The following is a 17,312-nucleotide window of genomic DNA, read 5'->3' as shown; positions in this document are numbered from 1 at the left end:
CAGTCCATGGAAATGTTTAGCTAAGCCCTGCCCATCCCCAGATATTCTGTTGTGGAACGCAGAATGCATATAATCAAGGATCCTTAAAGCCTTCCCTAATTTAATGAGCAGTTTACATTTCCACTGTACAGTATGTGTATATTTACATGTATTATATACGGCTTAATCTTTAAAGCGGAACTAAAGTCCTGCTGCAAAAACTTGCTAGTGATTTTTTGGTAGAAGAGACATGCAAAAAATCTTTTTTTTCTATGCTGGTAGCAATTTTTTTACTTCCACTGTATGGTGCAGGTGCAGTGTACATCCAGGCTCATTCTTGGCATGGTGAGACAAGAGCTAGGTACCGTGGACGATGAAACTTCTGTCCAGTAGTCAAAGGGGAATGTTGTGGTACGAGGAAAGAGTGGTGACTGCATCCTGAACCTGTCATCACTGGAAGAGGTCATACTAAGTGTGTCATAATGTGCAAATATGCTGTGCATACATGTACATTATGGCAATAGATCACCCTCACACAGCGAATTTTAGTTCCACTTTAAGACGGGTATATGCTACCAGCAGGGTCAAACAAATCTGCAATACTGGCCTATAGACATGTTAGCCACACTGTACAGTGCAAACTGCAGACAGCCTAAATATAAGCAAAGCAATGTCTGTGGCAGGTAAAGAAAAGACAATTCAATTTCAATCAGGTGGAAATACTACTATTTAATGTCATTCTGTAAAATACATGTGCGGATAAAAAATAAATGAAAACCAATATGTGTGTATTATTAAATATTATTATTATTGTTATTATTAGTCATTCCTCTAATGAGTTGAACAGACAAGTGTATCCATGTTTAGTCACAAGAACCTCCAGCAGAGCAGAAACTGCCAAAATTACTGGAGATTTTAGAGACAAGTACTAGAAATAGATTCCTCCCACACAGTTCCCACTGTAACCCAGTCGCTCATTAATTTAGCTGAGATCATTCTGGGTCACTTTTTCTGAATGAACATGAAGGATGGTGAGGTTATGTGACGTTCCTCTTCTTTTTTTTTTTTCTTGGAACGTTTTAGAAGAAAGCTTACAATTTGTGCAGGAACGCTACAAAGTTTCAAAGTTTGGTATGAAATACATACATATACACTGAGTAGCCAGATTATTATGACCACCCCATCAGTACACCTTTTGCCTTCAATACTGCGGCAATTCTCATTGACTCCACAAGATGTTGAAAGGTGATGCGAGGAATCTGACACCATGCCTGATGAATAGCACTGTCCAGTTCTGTGAGATTTGATGGTTGTGGAACCAGCTGCCTGATGGCTCTTTCAACTTCGTCCCACAAATGCTCAATTGGATTGAGATCTGGTGATTGTGAGGGCCACCTAAGCAAGGTAAATTCTCCCTCATGTTCTTGAAACCACTCCTGCACAATGCGAGCACCGTGGCATGGCGCATTGTCTTGTTGGAAGAAGCCATCTCCATTGGGATAAGCCATCAACATGAAAGGATGAAATTGATCGGCAACGATACTTTGGTATGTTGTGCTATTCCGACGTTGCTCCACATGAATTAAAGGGCCCAAATCATGCCAGGAAAACATGCCCCAAACCATAACACTGCCCCCACCAGCTTGAAGGGTTGTACTCATGCATGTGGGGTGCATGCTTTCATGCTGTTCCCGCCAAATTCTCACTCTGCCATCTGCATGATGCAACTGGAAACGTGATTTATCGGACCACATGACTTTTTTCCAATGCTCGACTGTCCAATCCTTGTGTTCCTGTGCGAATTGGAGACGTTTTATCTTGTTAACTGCAGATAGCAAAGGTGTTCGAACAGGCCTTCGGCTTCCATATCCCATACGATGCAGTGTACGGCGAACAGTGCGTTCAGAGATCATTTGAGAGGATCCCTGATTAAGATCTGCAGTAATTTGATGCACTGTTGCCCTTCTGTTGTCTTGTACCAGTCTTGCCACTCTCCGTTCTGCCCTAACATTGACTAGTCGCTGACGGCCACAATTCGCACGTTCAGACCCAGATTTTCGGCTGACAGTCCAGTCTTTAAACACTTTAACAACAGCTGCTCTTGAACATTTAAGGAATTCTGCTGTTTTGCTGATACTCGCTCCATGGCTCCGAGCTCCAACAATCATCCCACGTTCAAAGGCTGTTAAATCGTGTTGTTTACCCGTATCTTCAGAAAAAAATCACTTCTACTGTCGTGGTAAACAACCTGCTTCCCTATTTATAATGGCCTGGCCCTCTAGCAACTTCAGCGCGAAATTATAGCTAATTATAGCTAATTTGCCTACAAATGTCAGGTGGTCATAATAATCTGGCCGCTGTGTACATTGAAATAGAGAGGAGAAAACAATAAACGTATCTCTTACGGCCCCTTTCAGATGAGTGGGACGATCAGGTTCACCTGTCAGTTTTTCAGGCGGAAGCCCAATGGTAGTGTACGGGCAGCCAGATCTAAACAAGTGTGCGTCCGTTTACATCCAATTACCCCCGACTTTGTCCAGGTCCGGAAAAACAAACGCAACAGAGTTACGTTTTGATGGACCTGATTGTGATGGAGTGTGAGTAGTCTGATGTCCTCTTACATCTGACTCTCCATAGACCTAACATGGGTCCGGTAAGTTTAGCTGACATCCAGATCTGATCAGCAGGGGATCTGCTCCTACAGCCTTCTGGGACATTCCCGTCACATATCACAACAGGTTGCAGGAGCAGGGACACAGAGCAGCCTGAGGGCGGCGCATCATTGGCGACCATCTGCAAGAAGGCGCGCGGAAGAGACATCTGGCTTCTGATGATGTCATACAGGAAGATGATGGCGTGGGACCCAAGCTGTGGCAATGGAGCAGCGGGACAACTCTCTAGGCTGAATCTCTAGGCTGGTGAGTATGTTTTCTGAAGATTACCCTGCAAACCAGGTAAGAGGGGATAAGGGGGGAAAAACCTGGGCACCTGTACACCTTCTCTACATTCCCCACTGTTCTTTTCCACTGCTAGAGCCCCAAATTACTTTTCAAGCGTCCACTTTCTGAAATTTAAAACTTACAGAACTTAGTGTGGATGGGGGAATCAAATGGTTTCTCTAATTCTTCCCGCGGGGGCCGAACAAGTCCTAATGTGTATGACATTTACCTATCTGAAGCTTGAAAGACGCCATATTTAGTGTGGTTTAAGAAGTGCTCAGGCCAGACTCAGAGTTTTGGACCAGGTTAGACATGGAACCATACCTGCAGGCTCATAGAAGTGTGTCTGAGGTTTCCAGTATAATCAGGCACATTGCACAGAGGACGTGTATACAACCAAGACAGACTAGATATTTTACGGTTAATCAGTAGTGGGTGTAAATGTAGAAAAGTATTTTCTTTTTGTCACTGGAGTTGAAAAGACATGGCGAATCTCGGTAGCCAGGATTTGTATAGAACATCTGCTCCCAATCAGAATAATTAATAGAATATTCTGGTGGAAGGGAAAGTTCTGAATTACGTTTAGTTAAAGTGAATGGAAAAAGGAAATGGTTTCACAGTAATCCACATAGATTGCTTCCCACCTCCTGCCCTCTGCCCCCTGCAGCGAGATACTTTGTTACTTCCTCCTCGTCAGGCAGTATTTTTAGCATCCTGATTTCATGTAACCCGCCCCAGGGCTCACTCATGCATGGCTTCATAGGCAGCTGCATACTAAGGTATATTGTATATTGGGTGGATGTCTGAATGAATGAATAAATCTATTTTTGGTATATGAACAAGCGGTTCTTTTATTTCAGTTTTATAATCATTTTCTTTCTCAAACCAAAAAGGAAAAAAAGCACCAGTCTGGTCTTTACAAGTCCCTGTCATGTTACATTACATTTTTTTTACTTTGCTTTTTTCTATATTAAAAATACAGCATGTTCCAATGTTTTATGCCACTGGTTTCTGTATTTTTACATTGCAGCCAGTGGGGAGCAAATACCAGTAATTAGCCCTTACTCACACCAACAGTGTAGCTGCATTTAGGGATTGCTGCGTCAGGAATCTGCGATTTCATGCAGCAGGAATCCCAAATGTGCTGTTTCGAAGCGGTCACCCGTTCAAGGTAATGATCGGGCGACATCAGCCGCATTTGAAAGCGGCAGCGGCACGTTTGATGCATCCACGGATAGTGATCTCTTCCTAAGCGCATGTAACCAGACCACATACGAATACATGTGGTGTGCTAGCCTTCTGCCGCTTTCAAATCAGGCCGCCGTCACCTGATCATTAACTTGAACATGTGACAGCTGCTGCTTGTAAATGGCAGATTTGGGATTCCTGCTGCAGGAACAACATTGTGTAGGCAGTCCAGTGTAGGGAGTGTGCAGAATTGTATGCCGGTGAAACAAACCAGCAGTTACACCAGCGTATGGCACAGCATGGAAGAGCCAAACCCTCTGCTCAGGATTTTGGCAGTATACCTACACCTAAAGGAAAAAGGTCACCCCTTTGAAGACAGTCAAATACGCATCCTAGACTGGGAGGAGGACGGGTTTAAAAAAGGTGTGACGGAGGCCATTCATGTAAAAATGGAGAAGCCAAGCTTGAAAGAGGTGGGGGGTGAGGCATCTATTGTCTGTCACATACAATGCTGTTTTACCACCTCTCTCTGGGCAGGTTAATAACACCTCCTAGCTCCAATTATGCAAATACAATCAACACATGGTTGTGACTAACAGATTATGGGGATTGGAGCGACATTCACCATATTTATTCCCAGATAGTTTTTTGTGCAAGTCATTCTGAATTGAGAAAGCTGGTTGGATGACCACTGAAACGTCTTCAAGAAGAATACATCAAGTCCAGTTGCCTTGACTTATTTTTTACAGATATACCATGACCTGGATGAATGAGAACCTTCACAGATATATAGCATAGTAATCCATGACACATGGTGTGATATGTTTCTAGTGTCTATAAAGTTCATGGATTACTGTACACTTCTAAAAGTTATAATACACAATATATTAATTCAACATACACAGTACATATGTAAAATAAAAATGGTGCTTCCTTAGGATCTCTCAAGACCATCCTTGTAGTGTCATATCTAGAACATATAAAGGAAATCTGTACAGAGAGCAATGCTAGTTTCCTGACTGTCAGATGATTCAGTGGTCGTTACATTTGAGTCACTGATCCACAACAAGTATGTAGATTAGGAGCTCTGTCTTCACTATGACCTATCTTCCAGTGTGTTTGTTCGTTTTCAGTTACTAAAAAGGTACTAAATCAGAGACAACCAGTCAACTAGTATTTTCAGAAGGTCAGCAATGGGAATAGTATAGTAATAATAGTAATATTGTAATTATAGGCTATTGTTTCTCATTAGAGCTTTTTGAATTTTGTGACTGAAGTAAGCACGGGAATTTGAGCAGCAAGTCCGGTCTCTGAATTCTATGTTTGCCATTAAACTGTTTAGGGCTGCAACAATTAATCGACATAATCGATTATAATCGATTATTGGAAAACTTGTCAACTTGAACTTAATAATCGGCTAACTAATCGATTTTGAAAATAATCGTTAGCTGCAGCTCTAAAACTGTTTACATTGAGGAGTCGCTTGTGAGTTATGTGGCAGAATTATTCAGTCTGGTTGAGGGAATTCTGCAATAATGTTACTTATGTGGTCCTCTCTATATGGAAAACAGAGGAAGTGATTGTTAGCAGCGGGATGACAGGAGTGAGTAATCCAATCATAAACCTCACTAATTCAAACTGAGCATATGAGAGAAAAAAAACAGGATCGTGATCAGTCCAGAGACATAAGTTGCTGAAATTATGTACAATTCTCAATTTTTCCTAAAAGTGAGATACATTATCAATTTGCCCATTGAGGCACACCACCCATCAAGTTCATATCACTAAAGGAGCAGAGCTTTTGGGTATAGAGCTGTACGTGACCTCCTCTAAATGACAGTATTGGGCCTTATCGGCCAATCGCTAGGCCTGACCACTGTCGTATTGGAGGATTTGTGACATCATCCCCTATGTGACATTCGGATTACTCAACCACTGCCAGTTATTAGCATATTAGCTCTTACACTAGTATAGACAGGTGGAGATGTGAGGCAGTGAGGGAAAGTATACATGTCTAGGGGTGGGCCATGTGTAGGCACTATCACTTTTCTCTGAATAAAGTCACAATGGGCCAGGAGAACTAAAGGTGCCCATACACCTTACGATTATTGTACGATAATCGTATGCGATCGACTTTTCGTACGACAATCGTAACGTGTGAATAGAGTGCACGACCGATAGTACTGTACAATCGTACGACTTTTGACGGTCAAGCATGTTTGAAAACTTTGGTCGATCTTCCGATGTTCGCATGGTTGGTGGCATTTCCGTCTGTCAAAAGCCGTACGATTAACACTGCGCATGCGCAAACGAAAATAATTGCGGTCAATTACCGCAAGTCATCCAGGTGTTTTTTTTTAAACTACCGCTGATTGAACCTTTTGATAATCGGGGCAGGATGGGGCCGTCGTACGAAAATCGTACAACGGTTCAATCATCGGACGAAAAGTTTTGTCCGATAATCGTAAGGTGTATGGGCACCTTAAGACTGGCAGTGGTTGAGTAATCCGAATTGTCATATGTGACAACTTATTTTGGCACATTGCATATCAAAGGGGATGTGTAAAAATGATTTGGAATTCAGGAGGCATCCTGTCCAATCCAGGAGTCAGCAGGATTTTTTTAGGAGCCAGAAACATTGGCGACGACTAAAGAAAGCCTCAAAGGTAAGGCTCCTATCATTTTTAGGGATCATTGACTACCTGGGATTTGTCCAGCACTGATGTCAAATTAAACTATTATGTAGCAGCTCATTTGGTGTATTTTGTGCATATTAGAATGTGTAACATCTTGTGTCATCATCCTCTTGGTGCACTACTGGACAACTTTATTGCACCAAATATTGACATACGCATTTTCTGAACTATTATTTGCTGCAGATTGTGAGACCTTTCCACTAGTCACCTCTTTCATCAAATCTTTCATATTGAACTATTTTTTAATTATTTGGTTTTACGTAGAAGAATAAAGAAGGAAAAACTTCCTTCTTCTTCTTGTACTTGCATTAGTGTTTTTTGGGAATATAATCAAGTGTATAGGGGGAGAGAATGTGCACAGTTCAGTCTATACATTGTCATATGCCGTGACAGTGTACTTTCATCTGAATCAACCATATAACACTGCACACATAAGTAAGACCTAGCGGATCTCTGTAATATAAGACCTACCACTGAACTAGGTCTTATTTTTCTGTAAATAAGAACTAGGTCTTATTTACAGAAATCCCCGAAGATAGCGCTAGGTCTTACTTTCGGGGTAGGTCTTACTTTCGGGGAAACACGGTAGTACCTTATTGGCCACATTTGACCTAATTTATGAAGGTGCCCTAATATTTATTTTGTAGCCATGTCACACCAGCAACTCCATTTCGTTTGGATAGTGTAGTCAGCATCCTTTCTGAGCCAGTACTACAAAAACATTGATTGCAATATATCGCATAGAAAGCATAATATTTTTCATTAGGCGTGTGAATGATTCGTGCTGAGATAGGAGAACCAGCAAAGTCACAGCACCACTATGCAGGAATCCGAGCTTGTGTATTGAATGGGCAAACATACCTGGTGCCATCTACATACATATTTGTTACCAATACCAACAAACAGTCCCAAGGGCAGCCACCACACACAAGTCAAAGCAACAGCATATTATTGTCAGTGTTTTAAAAAGAGTTCAGTCCAACAAAACTACAGAGTCTTGATAAAGACGCACTGAGCTCCATTAAAATGTTGACAATAAACTGCTGTTGGTTGGACTTATCTCCACTGCAAGACCCTTGCATTCCTCAATACCTATTTTGGTTTTGTATTTGATCAAAATAAATGGAAGGTTTAAATAAAGTTAACACAATGATCAGATTATTGACATGGACCTGTTCAGTTACCTATAGATGTAAAATTAGAGATGACAGCTACTGGCTCTGTTGCCCCGCATCCACTTTGTAGAGTCAGACTGCCAGGCTCCCAACTATTAAGAAGGAGCAGTCTGATTGGTGGCTGGGGGCAACATACCCCATTTGAACTTTTCTTAAAATAAAAGTCCTGCCTATGAGCAGGCACCACAGGTTGTTTTTTAATAATTTTATATGCACGAAAACCATGTTCTGTGTGCCTCTGATCCTAAGGCCTCGTTCACACCAGATGCACCAGATTCTGGCCAGAACGCACTCCCTCGCATTGCAGCCGGCTAACTTTTTTGTTAATCTGATTGGGTTACACAATGTTGTGGTAAGTGGGTATTCTAGCTTTAAGTGTAAAAATAACGGGAGGAGAGCTTTCTTTTCGTTTGAATGGACTTTTGCCCTTAAAGCCTAATAGGTTAAATAGGTTAATATTAGGCTAATGTCAGGGTAAATCCACTAAACACATTTTCAAAGTCTTTTTCTTTTGAAAACAGTCTGAAAAAGTATGTTTCCTGGCCTGCATGAGTGGTGACTCTTGCTCTCTGTGTCGAAGCAATGATCTCTCTGCAGAGGTCCAGCATGCCTCCTGTTGAATCAAAGCTAAAGCTCTTCTATCAGTAGGGAGCATGGAATTTGCTACAGTATAGATCTGACTCAGCAGGGGGCATGCCAAACCTCTGCAGAGAGACCACTGCCTCCACACAGAGAGGAAGGGCCCTTCTCTTTATGGCATGCTGGCAGGGGACAGGCTTTTCTACTCGGGCTGTGGCTGCCTTCTAAAGAAAATGAACTGTATGACTGTGTTCAAACCTTTTTGTTTTGATGCCCCAGGAATTTTATTTAGCTGAGTTAAACTGAAAGTTGAGATGGGCTTTAAGATTTTCAAACTTTTAAATTAGGCTGTTTGTCAACGTAAGTGCTTTTTTATCAGAGTTTTAGTTTTACTACATTTTGTTTATGGAGTCTTTAGGTTTATCATTCTGTTCCATGTGGTTTAAATGAAGCAAATATACATAAGGCTTCATTAATATTTGTGAGTGTGAAAGCTAATTTGTCTCACTATACACTAAACTATACATTCAAATTGCCAAGACAAATATTCACATGGTAACTGCATACATAGCATGTGATTTATACATGAATAAATGGTTAAGCATGTTTTTTTTTCATTGCTTGGACATGATATTCCTGAGCTCTAAGTAGTTCATTTATGATGGAAGAACATACTCATTGACTACAACAAGGACATATTTATAGAAGAGAACCCTCCCTTCCAGCACCAGCACAGAGTCAGGATTCATCTCTCCATTGGGTTTGCTTCCAATAAATGAATGGGTTAGCCACCAGCTTGCTTGCTAGACTTCCCTCCCTTCCTGTTCCCTGAGCGTCAGGTTTTATTGAAATCCCACCCTTCCTTCCTGCAGGCACTTGAAAGAGAGGAGAGCGCCCATGTACTTATAGATCTATTTACTTGCGTGCATGTTGACCTTTTTCCGACTGTATAGCATCATCTGTATAGGTAGAGCACACAGAGCTTGCTCTGCGTCTGTTTCATTATGTATGACATTCTTTATTTATGAATGAAATCATTTTCCGGAATTATGCCTGCTACTGTTTCTGGCAGTATGCTGTATGTCACACCTAGATAGTCGGCAATGTGCCTTATTAATGTCATATATTATTATAATACTGACTGTCTTTACTAAATGGGAAGATATTTTAAATCTAAATAGAGCTATGGGGTATTGCTTGGTTCTTAAAGTGGAACTCTGCAAAGCACTGTTTATAGCTCATTGTTTAACATAATGCCAGTGTTATTTAAATGAGTTGTAAAGTCCCAGCATATCCTATCCTGTTATAGCATCACCATTGTAATAGGAATACATACTAGAGTTGTTTTTGATAATACAATCAAAGCTTACTTGAAAAAATCCCTTCTATGTAGCGAGTGCTGCCTTCTGTCTGCTCATCACTTTCTACAACTTCCTGGATTCCCAATATGCTTTGCATCTCTTTACCTGCTGATTGATTTGATGCAATCTCCATTTCTCAAGACAACATATCCCATCATGCATTGCTTCTGCCAAGCAATGATGATGGTAGATTGTGGGAAGTTCAGACATTGCATTGTAGTTCAGGCAGCAGGCTTCGTTAGAGTGGTGATACAAAGAAGTGCATATTCACAGGGCTGAGTGAGATTGTGTCAGTGCATTGAGGAAATACATCCTATGGGCATCTTCAATAAGTTTACAAACTTCTAGATTTGTATAGTTATTAGGAATGGAATAAAACTTATGTACTTCTATAATAAATGTCCATATTTATTTTTGGGTTTTGACCTTAGATACCTTTTAAATAAAATGTATAGAGGCTTTCTACACATTTTTCTTTCTTTATGTATCATGGCCAGGGCAGGTATAGAATGCAAATTATACTGCGTATCTGCTTCAACTGATCAGATAATTGAACTCCAGGCACCACTTATCTTACATTACTATGTGCAAGCTTGTTTAATATCTATGCTTGCTGCAGTAAAAAGAAAAAATTCTACAAGCTCAAAACAAAAACATTTCTTGTAAACATATTACTGCCATAATTTCCAGCCCTGCTAGCTGGTTCTGCAGCTGCTTTTGTTCCGATGTTGTTGTTGGCCTGCTTGTAGTCCTGAAGGTAGGAGCTTGTGTGCAATGCTGGTGATATCATAAAATGCTGGTCGTGTTGGGAAAATTGTGCATTGCAAGGCATGCCTGTCTCATTCCTGGATGTTTTAGAAGAAATTAAAGCACTTCATCTGTTGAAGGTCCACCAGTGAACCTATTCTACTCTCTGCATCTGAGATGTCAGGCACAGTGTATGGCGCCATAGTGGTTTAGTTTTGATAGATCTCCTAATAAGTCAGTGACCTTGCTTTTCTGTTGACATTCACTCCAATTTGAGATTGTTTGTTCACCTTTAGGAAGTATAGTTGTATTAATATTCATATTTTTTTGTTCTCTTGCCAGGTAATTAGCTCAATGAGCTCTTTGTCAGACTATTGCTTACCCTCCATACTGCGCACTTTGTTTGACTGGTACAAACGTCAGAATGGCATTGAAGATGAGTCGCATGAATATAGGCCAAGGACAAACACCAAATCTAAAGGGTAAGGCTGCTATCTATCTAAATGGTGTGTGTGTGTGTGTGTGTGTGCAGCTAATGAGTGAAAGGTATTACACCATTCAGAACTAATTAAGAATTTGTAACCAAGGGCAAACGTGCTTCCTGCAGTATGATTACAGATGAGCAATTGCCAATTAAAAGAGGCAACACATTGCCACAACCAATTATGGTTTTATATTATATATTTTAGAAAAAAAAATGCAGATATTTTGCTTATATTGCTACATTATGACTTGGTCACATTAGCACACATATTGGGTTACCCTGCTGAGTTTTAATATTGGAATTTTCCAGAATCATTCATAGTGGGTAAAACAATTATTTGAAGCATTTTGGTTAAAAGGAAACTGTCAGGATATAAATAGGGGACTGTCACTATGGTGTTTGAAGAAGTGACCTGTGGAGTCAAAGCAAGTGGCACCTTCCATATTTTTCTCTTGACCGGGTTAATGTAATCCACAAACACTGACTTTTTCCAAAGTTTTCAGAGACAAGAAAATAGGATCAGAAATTCCTTGATTTGCCATAACATTAAGACCCAATTGCTTGCTGTTGACCTTAACTTCATGTTGGCTTCGGTTTTCTTTGCTTTGATTTTGATAAACCAAAGCCATAATAGTAGCAGCAACAGGAACGCTGCACATTGAGATGCAAACTGATATTTTTTAGCTCTTATTCTGATGTGTTTCACGCTACACACAGCGTTTTCTCAAAGAGATCAAACCAAAGCCACAGTTACAACAATTATTACAACACTTCATGATCTTGCTGAATTCATCACATTTTTAAATATAGTTATTAATGAGGAAAAAAATTACATCTGAAGAGTTATCCAATGGTCTTTTTGCACTATCCATGAGAATGGTTGGCGTGATTCTCAACTGAGATTCGGACCTATGATGTCTATTTTAGGCCGTTACTCCTATATAATATTTTTGGCTTATTTAGCCAGTTCAGCAATTAAGTAGGACATCAATATGAAGCTAAATAAATAGTATCTTAAAATAAATAGCGAGATGATGGCTTTGCCGTGAGGGATAAGGGAAGGCTGTTTTTGAAAGGAAGCATGGAGAAGTTGAGAGGACAACCAGTTCTGTGAAAAGCTGTAAACAGGGCCATCTTATACACACATATTTACCAGAATGTCATATCTTGCAACAGGCTGACATGCACATAACGGGACAGGTAACTTTTTAAAGTTAATTTAGTCATTACCTCTGATTTGTTTCATTGACTATTGAGTGCTTTTTATTTATAACACTGTTGTAGAGAGGACGGCTATAATTCTGTCCATGTAAAGTGTTATGCCTGCAACTTCCAGGGAAGACCTTGCCTAATTCCTATACAGCTGGACTGTCTCTTTTGTGTTTACTGGAGTTACAAGGGTATTCCAGTTCTAACACAAGTGTTCTAATTCTCCTGAGTGGAATTCCTTGTATTAATTTATCATGCTGTGAGAGAAGTGACTTGTGTATTTGCCAAGACTGTCTCATCTACTTCTGGTCTCCAGTGGCCAAGTAGGGTAAGATATGTTGCCTCTGGAAAGGGATACATTAGCAGAACACCTGGAGAGCACAGTGTAGCTCTCAGTGTGAAAACCCATCACATCACTGAGGTATAGAGCTGTGTTTACCTTAGACAAATGTAAATGATGATGGCATTTTGTGTAGAGAATTTCATATAACTTTAGCTTCCTATGTCTATGGATCTTCTGGCTTGACTTTTCTGACAGGTTTTACGGAAGGTAACCTTTGCTGATGCATTTTTTTTTTTTTTTACACATGTCCTTTTTGAATAAAATGTTTGCCTAAATAGGATCTTTAGCGCACACATTTTATAGCTTTTTTCAGCTTTCTGAACATTCTGATTGAACTTTCCAGCAACACTATGGAGCCTGATTATGGATCCAGCCTTAAATCTATTGAGCAAAAAAATATTTCCTCCTTATCAACAAGTGAAAATTGTCTGTCATCCCAACAAGTGAAGATCTATGTCCTTCAAGGTGTGGTTTGACCTACATTGGATCTATTGTAGGCAGACGTGAAATAAGTAATCTCATTGCTTGCCCTTCACTCTCTTACAGACATATGCACATACAGTACATGTGTGCAATCATTGTACAAAACTATGCTCACACTAAAAATAATCCTTATCACTCAACTAACATATTAATAGTGTTGACACAAAGTACTTTCTTTCGTTATAAACTGTTGAATGTTTGAAGCTTTTGTTGCAGTTTTACTTCCTGCTGTTCCTACAGATAGATTATAATAGATTCATTTTGTTCCTTATTATTTAGAAATCAATTAGTGACTTTTATTTGCTTTTTCTTTCCATACAGTGACGAACAGCAGAAAGATTACTTGATGGAAAGAAGGGATCTGGCAATTGATTTTATTTTGTCATTAGTTCTTATTGAAGTTTTAAAACAGGTAAGATGACACTGCCACTGACTACATGTTCCAATTTTTCATTAAGTGGCTCAGCAGAATTTCTTCCTATGGTTTCAGGAAGCGGATGATGCACAGTTTATTAAATTAAGTGACATTGTATACATTAAGTGGCCAGCAGATGCCCTTTTAATATTAACTTAGCTATTGAATATCTGCGGATGCCTACTGTATTGTTTTGACTCCCACATACTGTCCTAGAAATCTGCATCGTTCTGCACTGTTGCATAACATTTTTTGGCTTCATTATAAGAAATAGATTAAAGAAAAGTGCACGTCTTATACCTGGCAACCAGAGTTCAACTCCCTTTTTCCTAAACTAGAAAATGTATGCTCTCAGCTCCCTTTTCTTAGTCTAAACTAGGAATCCCATGCTACCAGCTTCTGTTTCTTAGGACTGGTTCACACCTTGGCGTTTTACAGCGCTGCTCGACACGCTGTAAAACGCCAAGCAAGTGAAATCCCATTATTTCCTATGGGCATGGTTCCCACCTGGGCGTATTTCAGCTCGTAGGAACGCGCTGAAAAACGCCCTACGCCCAAAGAAGTACAGAAGCTTCTTTGGGGGGCCTATTTCCGCGCGTATCCATTAGGATACAGCCGGATAGCCCTCGTAAACACGCGTTTGTCGCGCATTTCGTTGACTGCAAATCGCGGTAAAAACGTGCGGCCCGAAACACGCGTCAAATGCTCATATTACGAACGCCCAAGTGTGAACCCAGCCTTAGTCTAAATTAGAAAGTCCATGCTAATGGCTCTCTTAGCTTTTAATAAGCATACGACCATCGCAAGACAAAAGTCTTGCGATGGTCGTAAGGTGTATGGGCACCTTTTAGTCTACACTAGAAAACCATGCTACCTGCAGACATGTTCCCCCAATTTATAGTATATAAAGCAGGGGTCTCAAACCTCCGGCCCTCCAGCTGTGGTGAAACTACAAATCCCATGATGCATCTCTCTTCGGGAGTCATGTCTGCGGCTGTTATAATCTTGCAATGCCTCATGGGATTTGTAGTTCAACCACAGCTGGAGGGCCGGAGGTTTGAGACCCCTGATATAAAGCCTCATCAGCAAATAGAAAACAAAAGTTAACAGCACATACGTACTATTCTTTCAATCTCCTGCTGCTCTGTTCAGTGCTTTAAGCCAAAGGATATACCCGTTGCTTGTGAATATGAAGACGCATGTGACTTGCTCGGTGTGGCAGCACTGAACCTGTCATCGCTGTCACATGAGTCAATAACCCAAAGTGGCAGCAGAGTAAAAGGAAGGAAAGTATGTGCTGCTGACAGCTGAGATGAATTAGGGCAGATTTGGACGCTAAGCAAAGTAGCAGCTCTGCCTCCCCGTCTCTATATTTTTAAATGTCATCGATAAGGATTTCAATAAGCACAGAGAAGCCATTTGCATTGACACCAACTCTCTTCAAATGCATCCTACCTTTTGACATGCAGGTGCACAGATTTTTTCATCTGTGCTAACAATGTGCTTACTGCAGGAGTATAAAGGATGTAGCTGAACCCCAGGAACATTCATTGGGGCCTAGGTCCCTGTCCAGGCTGCCTTGTGGATGATCCCGTTCTGCATGAGAAGGGAGAATTAAGGTGAACCTGTTATTTTGCCTTTTATGCAAAAAGCACGGGTTCACTTTAAAGACCATTTAAGCTTTCATATTAAATCAGCTACATACACTTTTTGTTTCTTTAGAAAGCAGCTACAGCCTCAGAAAATTGCTTTCACACAGAGAGTAAGGGTCCTTCTCTGTAGCGTGCTGGCATGGATTGTGGGTTCTGGTTGTGGCTGCTTTCTTAAGAAAACAAACTGTGATGTGGGATTGCATGGCAATCCCACGGTGGAATTTGGGATTATGATCACCCAGCCAGAGGGGCTGAGGGGTTTCAGGAGGCAGGTTTTTTTTACAGGGAAAGAGCACTGGCTTTTCAGTTCTTTCCAGATTTTCTGGATTCTGCTTAGGATCCTGGAATCGAGAGATTTCAGAGTGAATTGGGAGGGATGAGATCTCTATTCCTGGATCCATGTTTTAGTAGTGACCAGCACTTGTTGATTGCACACCTGCACAGTCCTTATGGTATGGGTGCTTGCTAGGGGTCAGGGTTTCAGATAGGAGACAGGAAAGGTCGCTGTCCAGGAGCCAGGAGGAGGAAATTGTTATAGAAATTGTTTATAGATCTTAACTGCCTATTTTATGACAAGGTTTTCATAATGTTAACTCCAATTCTATTCTTTGTATTTCTAGATTCCATTACATCCAGTAATTGACAGCTTGGTTCATGATGTAATTACCTTGGCATTTAAGCACTTTAAATACAAGGAAGGGTAATGTGTTTCAAAATGACTACAGAATTCTTATTTTTCTTCTTGATATACCATTGTAGTGCTCATTGTTTTTATTTTTTCTTCTCTCTAGTTATCTAGGTCCAAACACTGGTAATATGCATATAGTGGCTGATCTATACGCAGAAGTAATAGGAGTATTGGCGCAGTCAAAGTAAGTGTGTCTTCCGAAAGCCGTACTCCAGGCAGATGTGAAAAAAACACCAGCGATCTATTCATTAAGCAATACTTAATATAATTATGCTGAACTCAAGACAGATTTAAAATACACACATGAATTCAGCTATGTATTCACTCCCTTTGCACTAACTTTTTATGCACATTTCATCTGGGTATTTAGCTGTTTTGCCTGGATTTCAGTTTTAAGAACTAGAACCTTGATCTTGATAACAGCCTCCTATTGTCTTCTGCACAGCAGCACTCAGACTGTGAGAAGGGGTTGGGGGGGGGGCTGGGCTAAATAAAGCTGTTTTGTTTTACATGGTACTGTCTGTCAAAAATGGGTACTGGTATGCTAAAGCTAGCTGTACATAGCTTGAACCATACGGCTAGCCATGTGTGACTCGTTTGCTTCTGAATCTGCCATAATTTGAACCCTGGGTGGCCCTATCAGCACATCTCTGCTCGACAAAATTTGATTTATAAATCAGCTGAGCTGGCTGGAAAATTATCGGCCAAGCAGCAACCGCATCCTACGGCTGCCTGAATACAATAGCTGAATGAGAGAAAATCGACCCATCTATGCCCAGCTATAGCTATGTTATTTTTTTAATATAGGTGTAGTTTAAAAAAGATAATTGAGCTCAAATTACAAGATGGTCTATATAAAGTAGCCTTGGATAGCATTCTCAGTTAGAATTGTGAATGTCCCTCCAGGGGACCATGAGAACTTCATATATCTATGAAATAATATTTTGGTCGCAGTCAAACTTTCTTTTCCCATACACAGCTGACTTCCTGCGAGTAATCTTAGTCATGGAACAGAACATGGCAATAAATTATAGGCAACAATAGATTTTTTTTTTTTGTTGAAAGAACGCAGGGCAACCAGATTTAGCTGTCATATGATTCAATTCCAAAATTGAATATCATATATCACATTGCTAAGCCCAGCTACCTAAACTGCCAGTGCCTAAAAAGTATATTAGATTGGCAACTAAATTACTAGAGCTAAATTTGTTCACAGTGCATATTCCCCATGCCATCATTCTGATATCTGTAGTGCAAAAGACAGTGGGAACATCTCATAAAGAAAGATTTTGGAAGACATTAGAAAGACAGAGAGAAATTTTCATATTTATATTTTAAATATAAAATAATAAAAAAATAATAATAAAAACTATA

The 17,312-nt window shown here is 40.3% G+C and overlaps 1 protein-coding gene across 2 annotated transcripts in view; it reads left to right on the top strand.

The window, feature by feature from the left end:
• FRY (FRY microtubule binding protein) overlaps positions 1-17,312 on the top strand; it is a 257,245-nt gene that overhangs the window by 102,644 nt on the left and 137,289 nt on the right. For both annotated transcript variants that reach the window (XM_018554227.1, XM_018554234.1), the window contains exons 4-7: positions 11,007-11,146; positions 13,505-13,595; positions 15,871-15,950; positions 16,042-16,122. In XM_018554227.1, coding sequence (XP_018409729.1) covers positions 11,007-11,146; positions 13,505-13,595; positions 15,871-15,950; positions 16,042-16,122 — 392 coding nt within the window. The remainder of the gene's footprint in view (positions 1-11,006; positions 11,147-13,504; positions 13,596-15,870; positions 15,951-16,041; positions 16,123-17,312) is intronic.

Source organism: Nanorana parkeri, unplaced genomic scaffold (genome assembly GCF_000935625.1).
Source record: "Nanorana parkeri isolate BGI_ZX_2015 unplaced genomic scaffold, ASM93562v1 scaffold8, whole genome shotgun sequence".
Taxonomy (NCBI): Eukaryota; Metazoa; Chordata; class Amphibia; order Anura; family Dicroglossidae; genus Nanorana; species Nanorana parkeri.
This window is presented reverse-complemented; position numbering and strand designations above follow the sequence as displayed.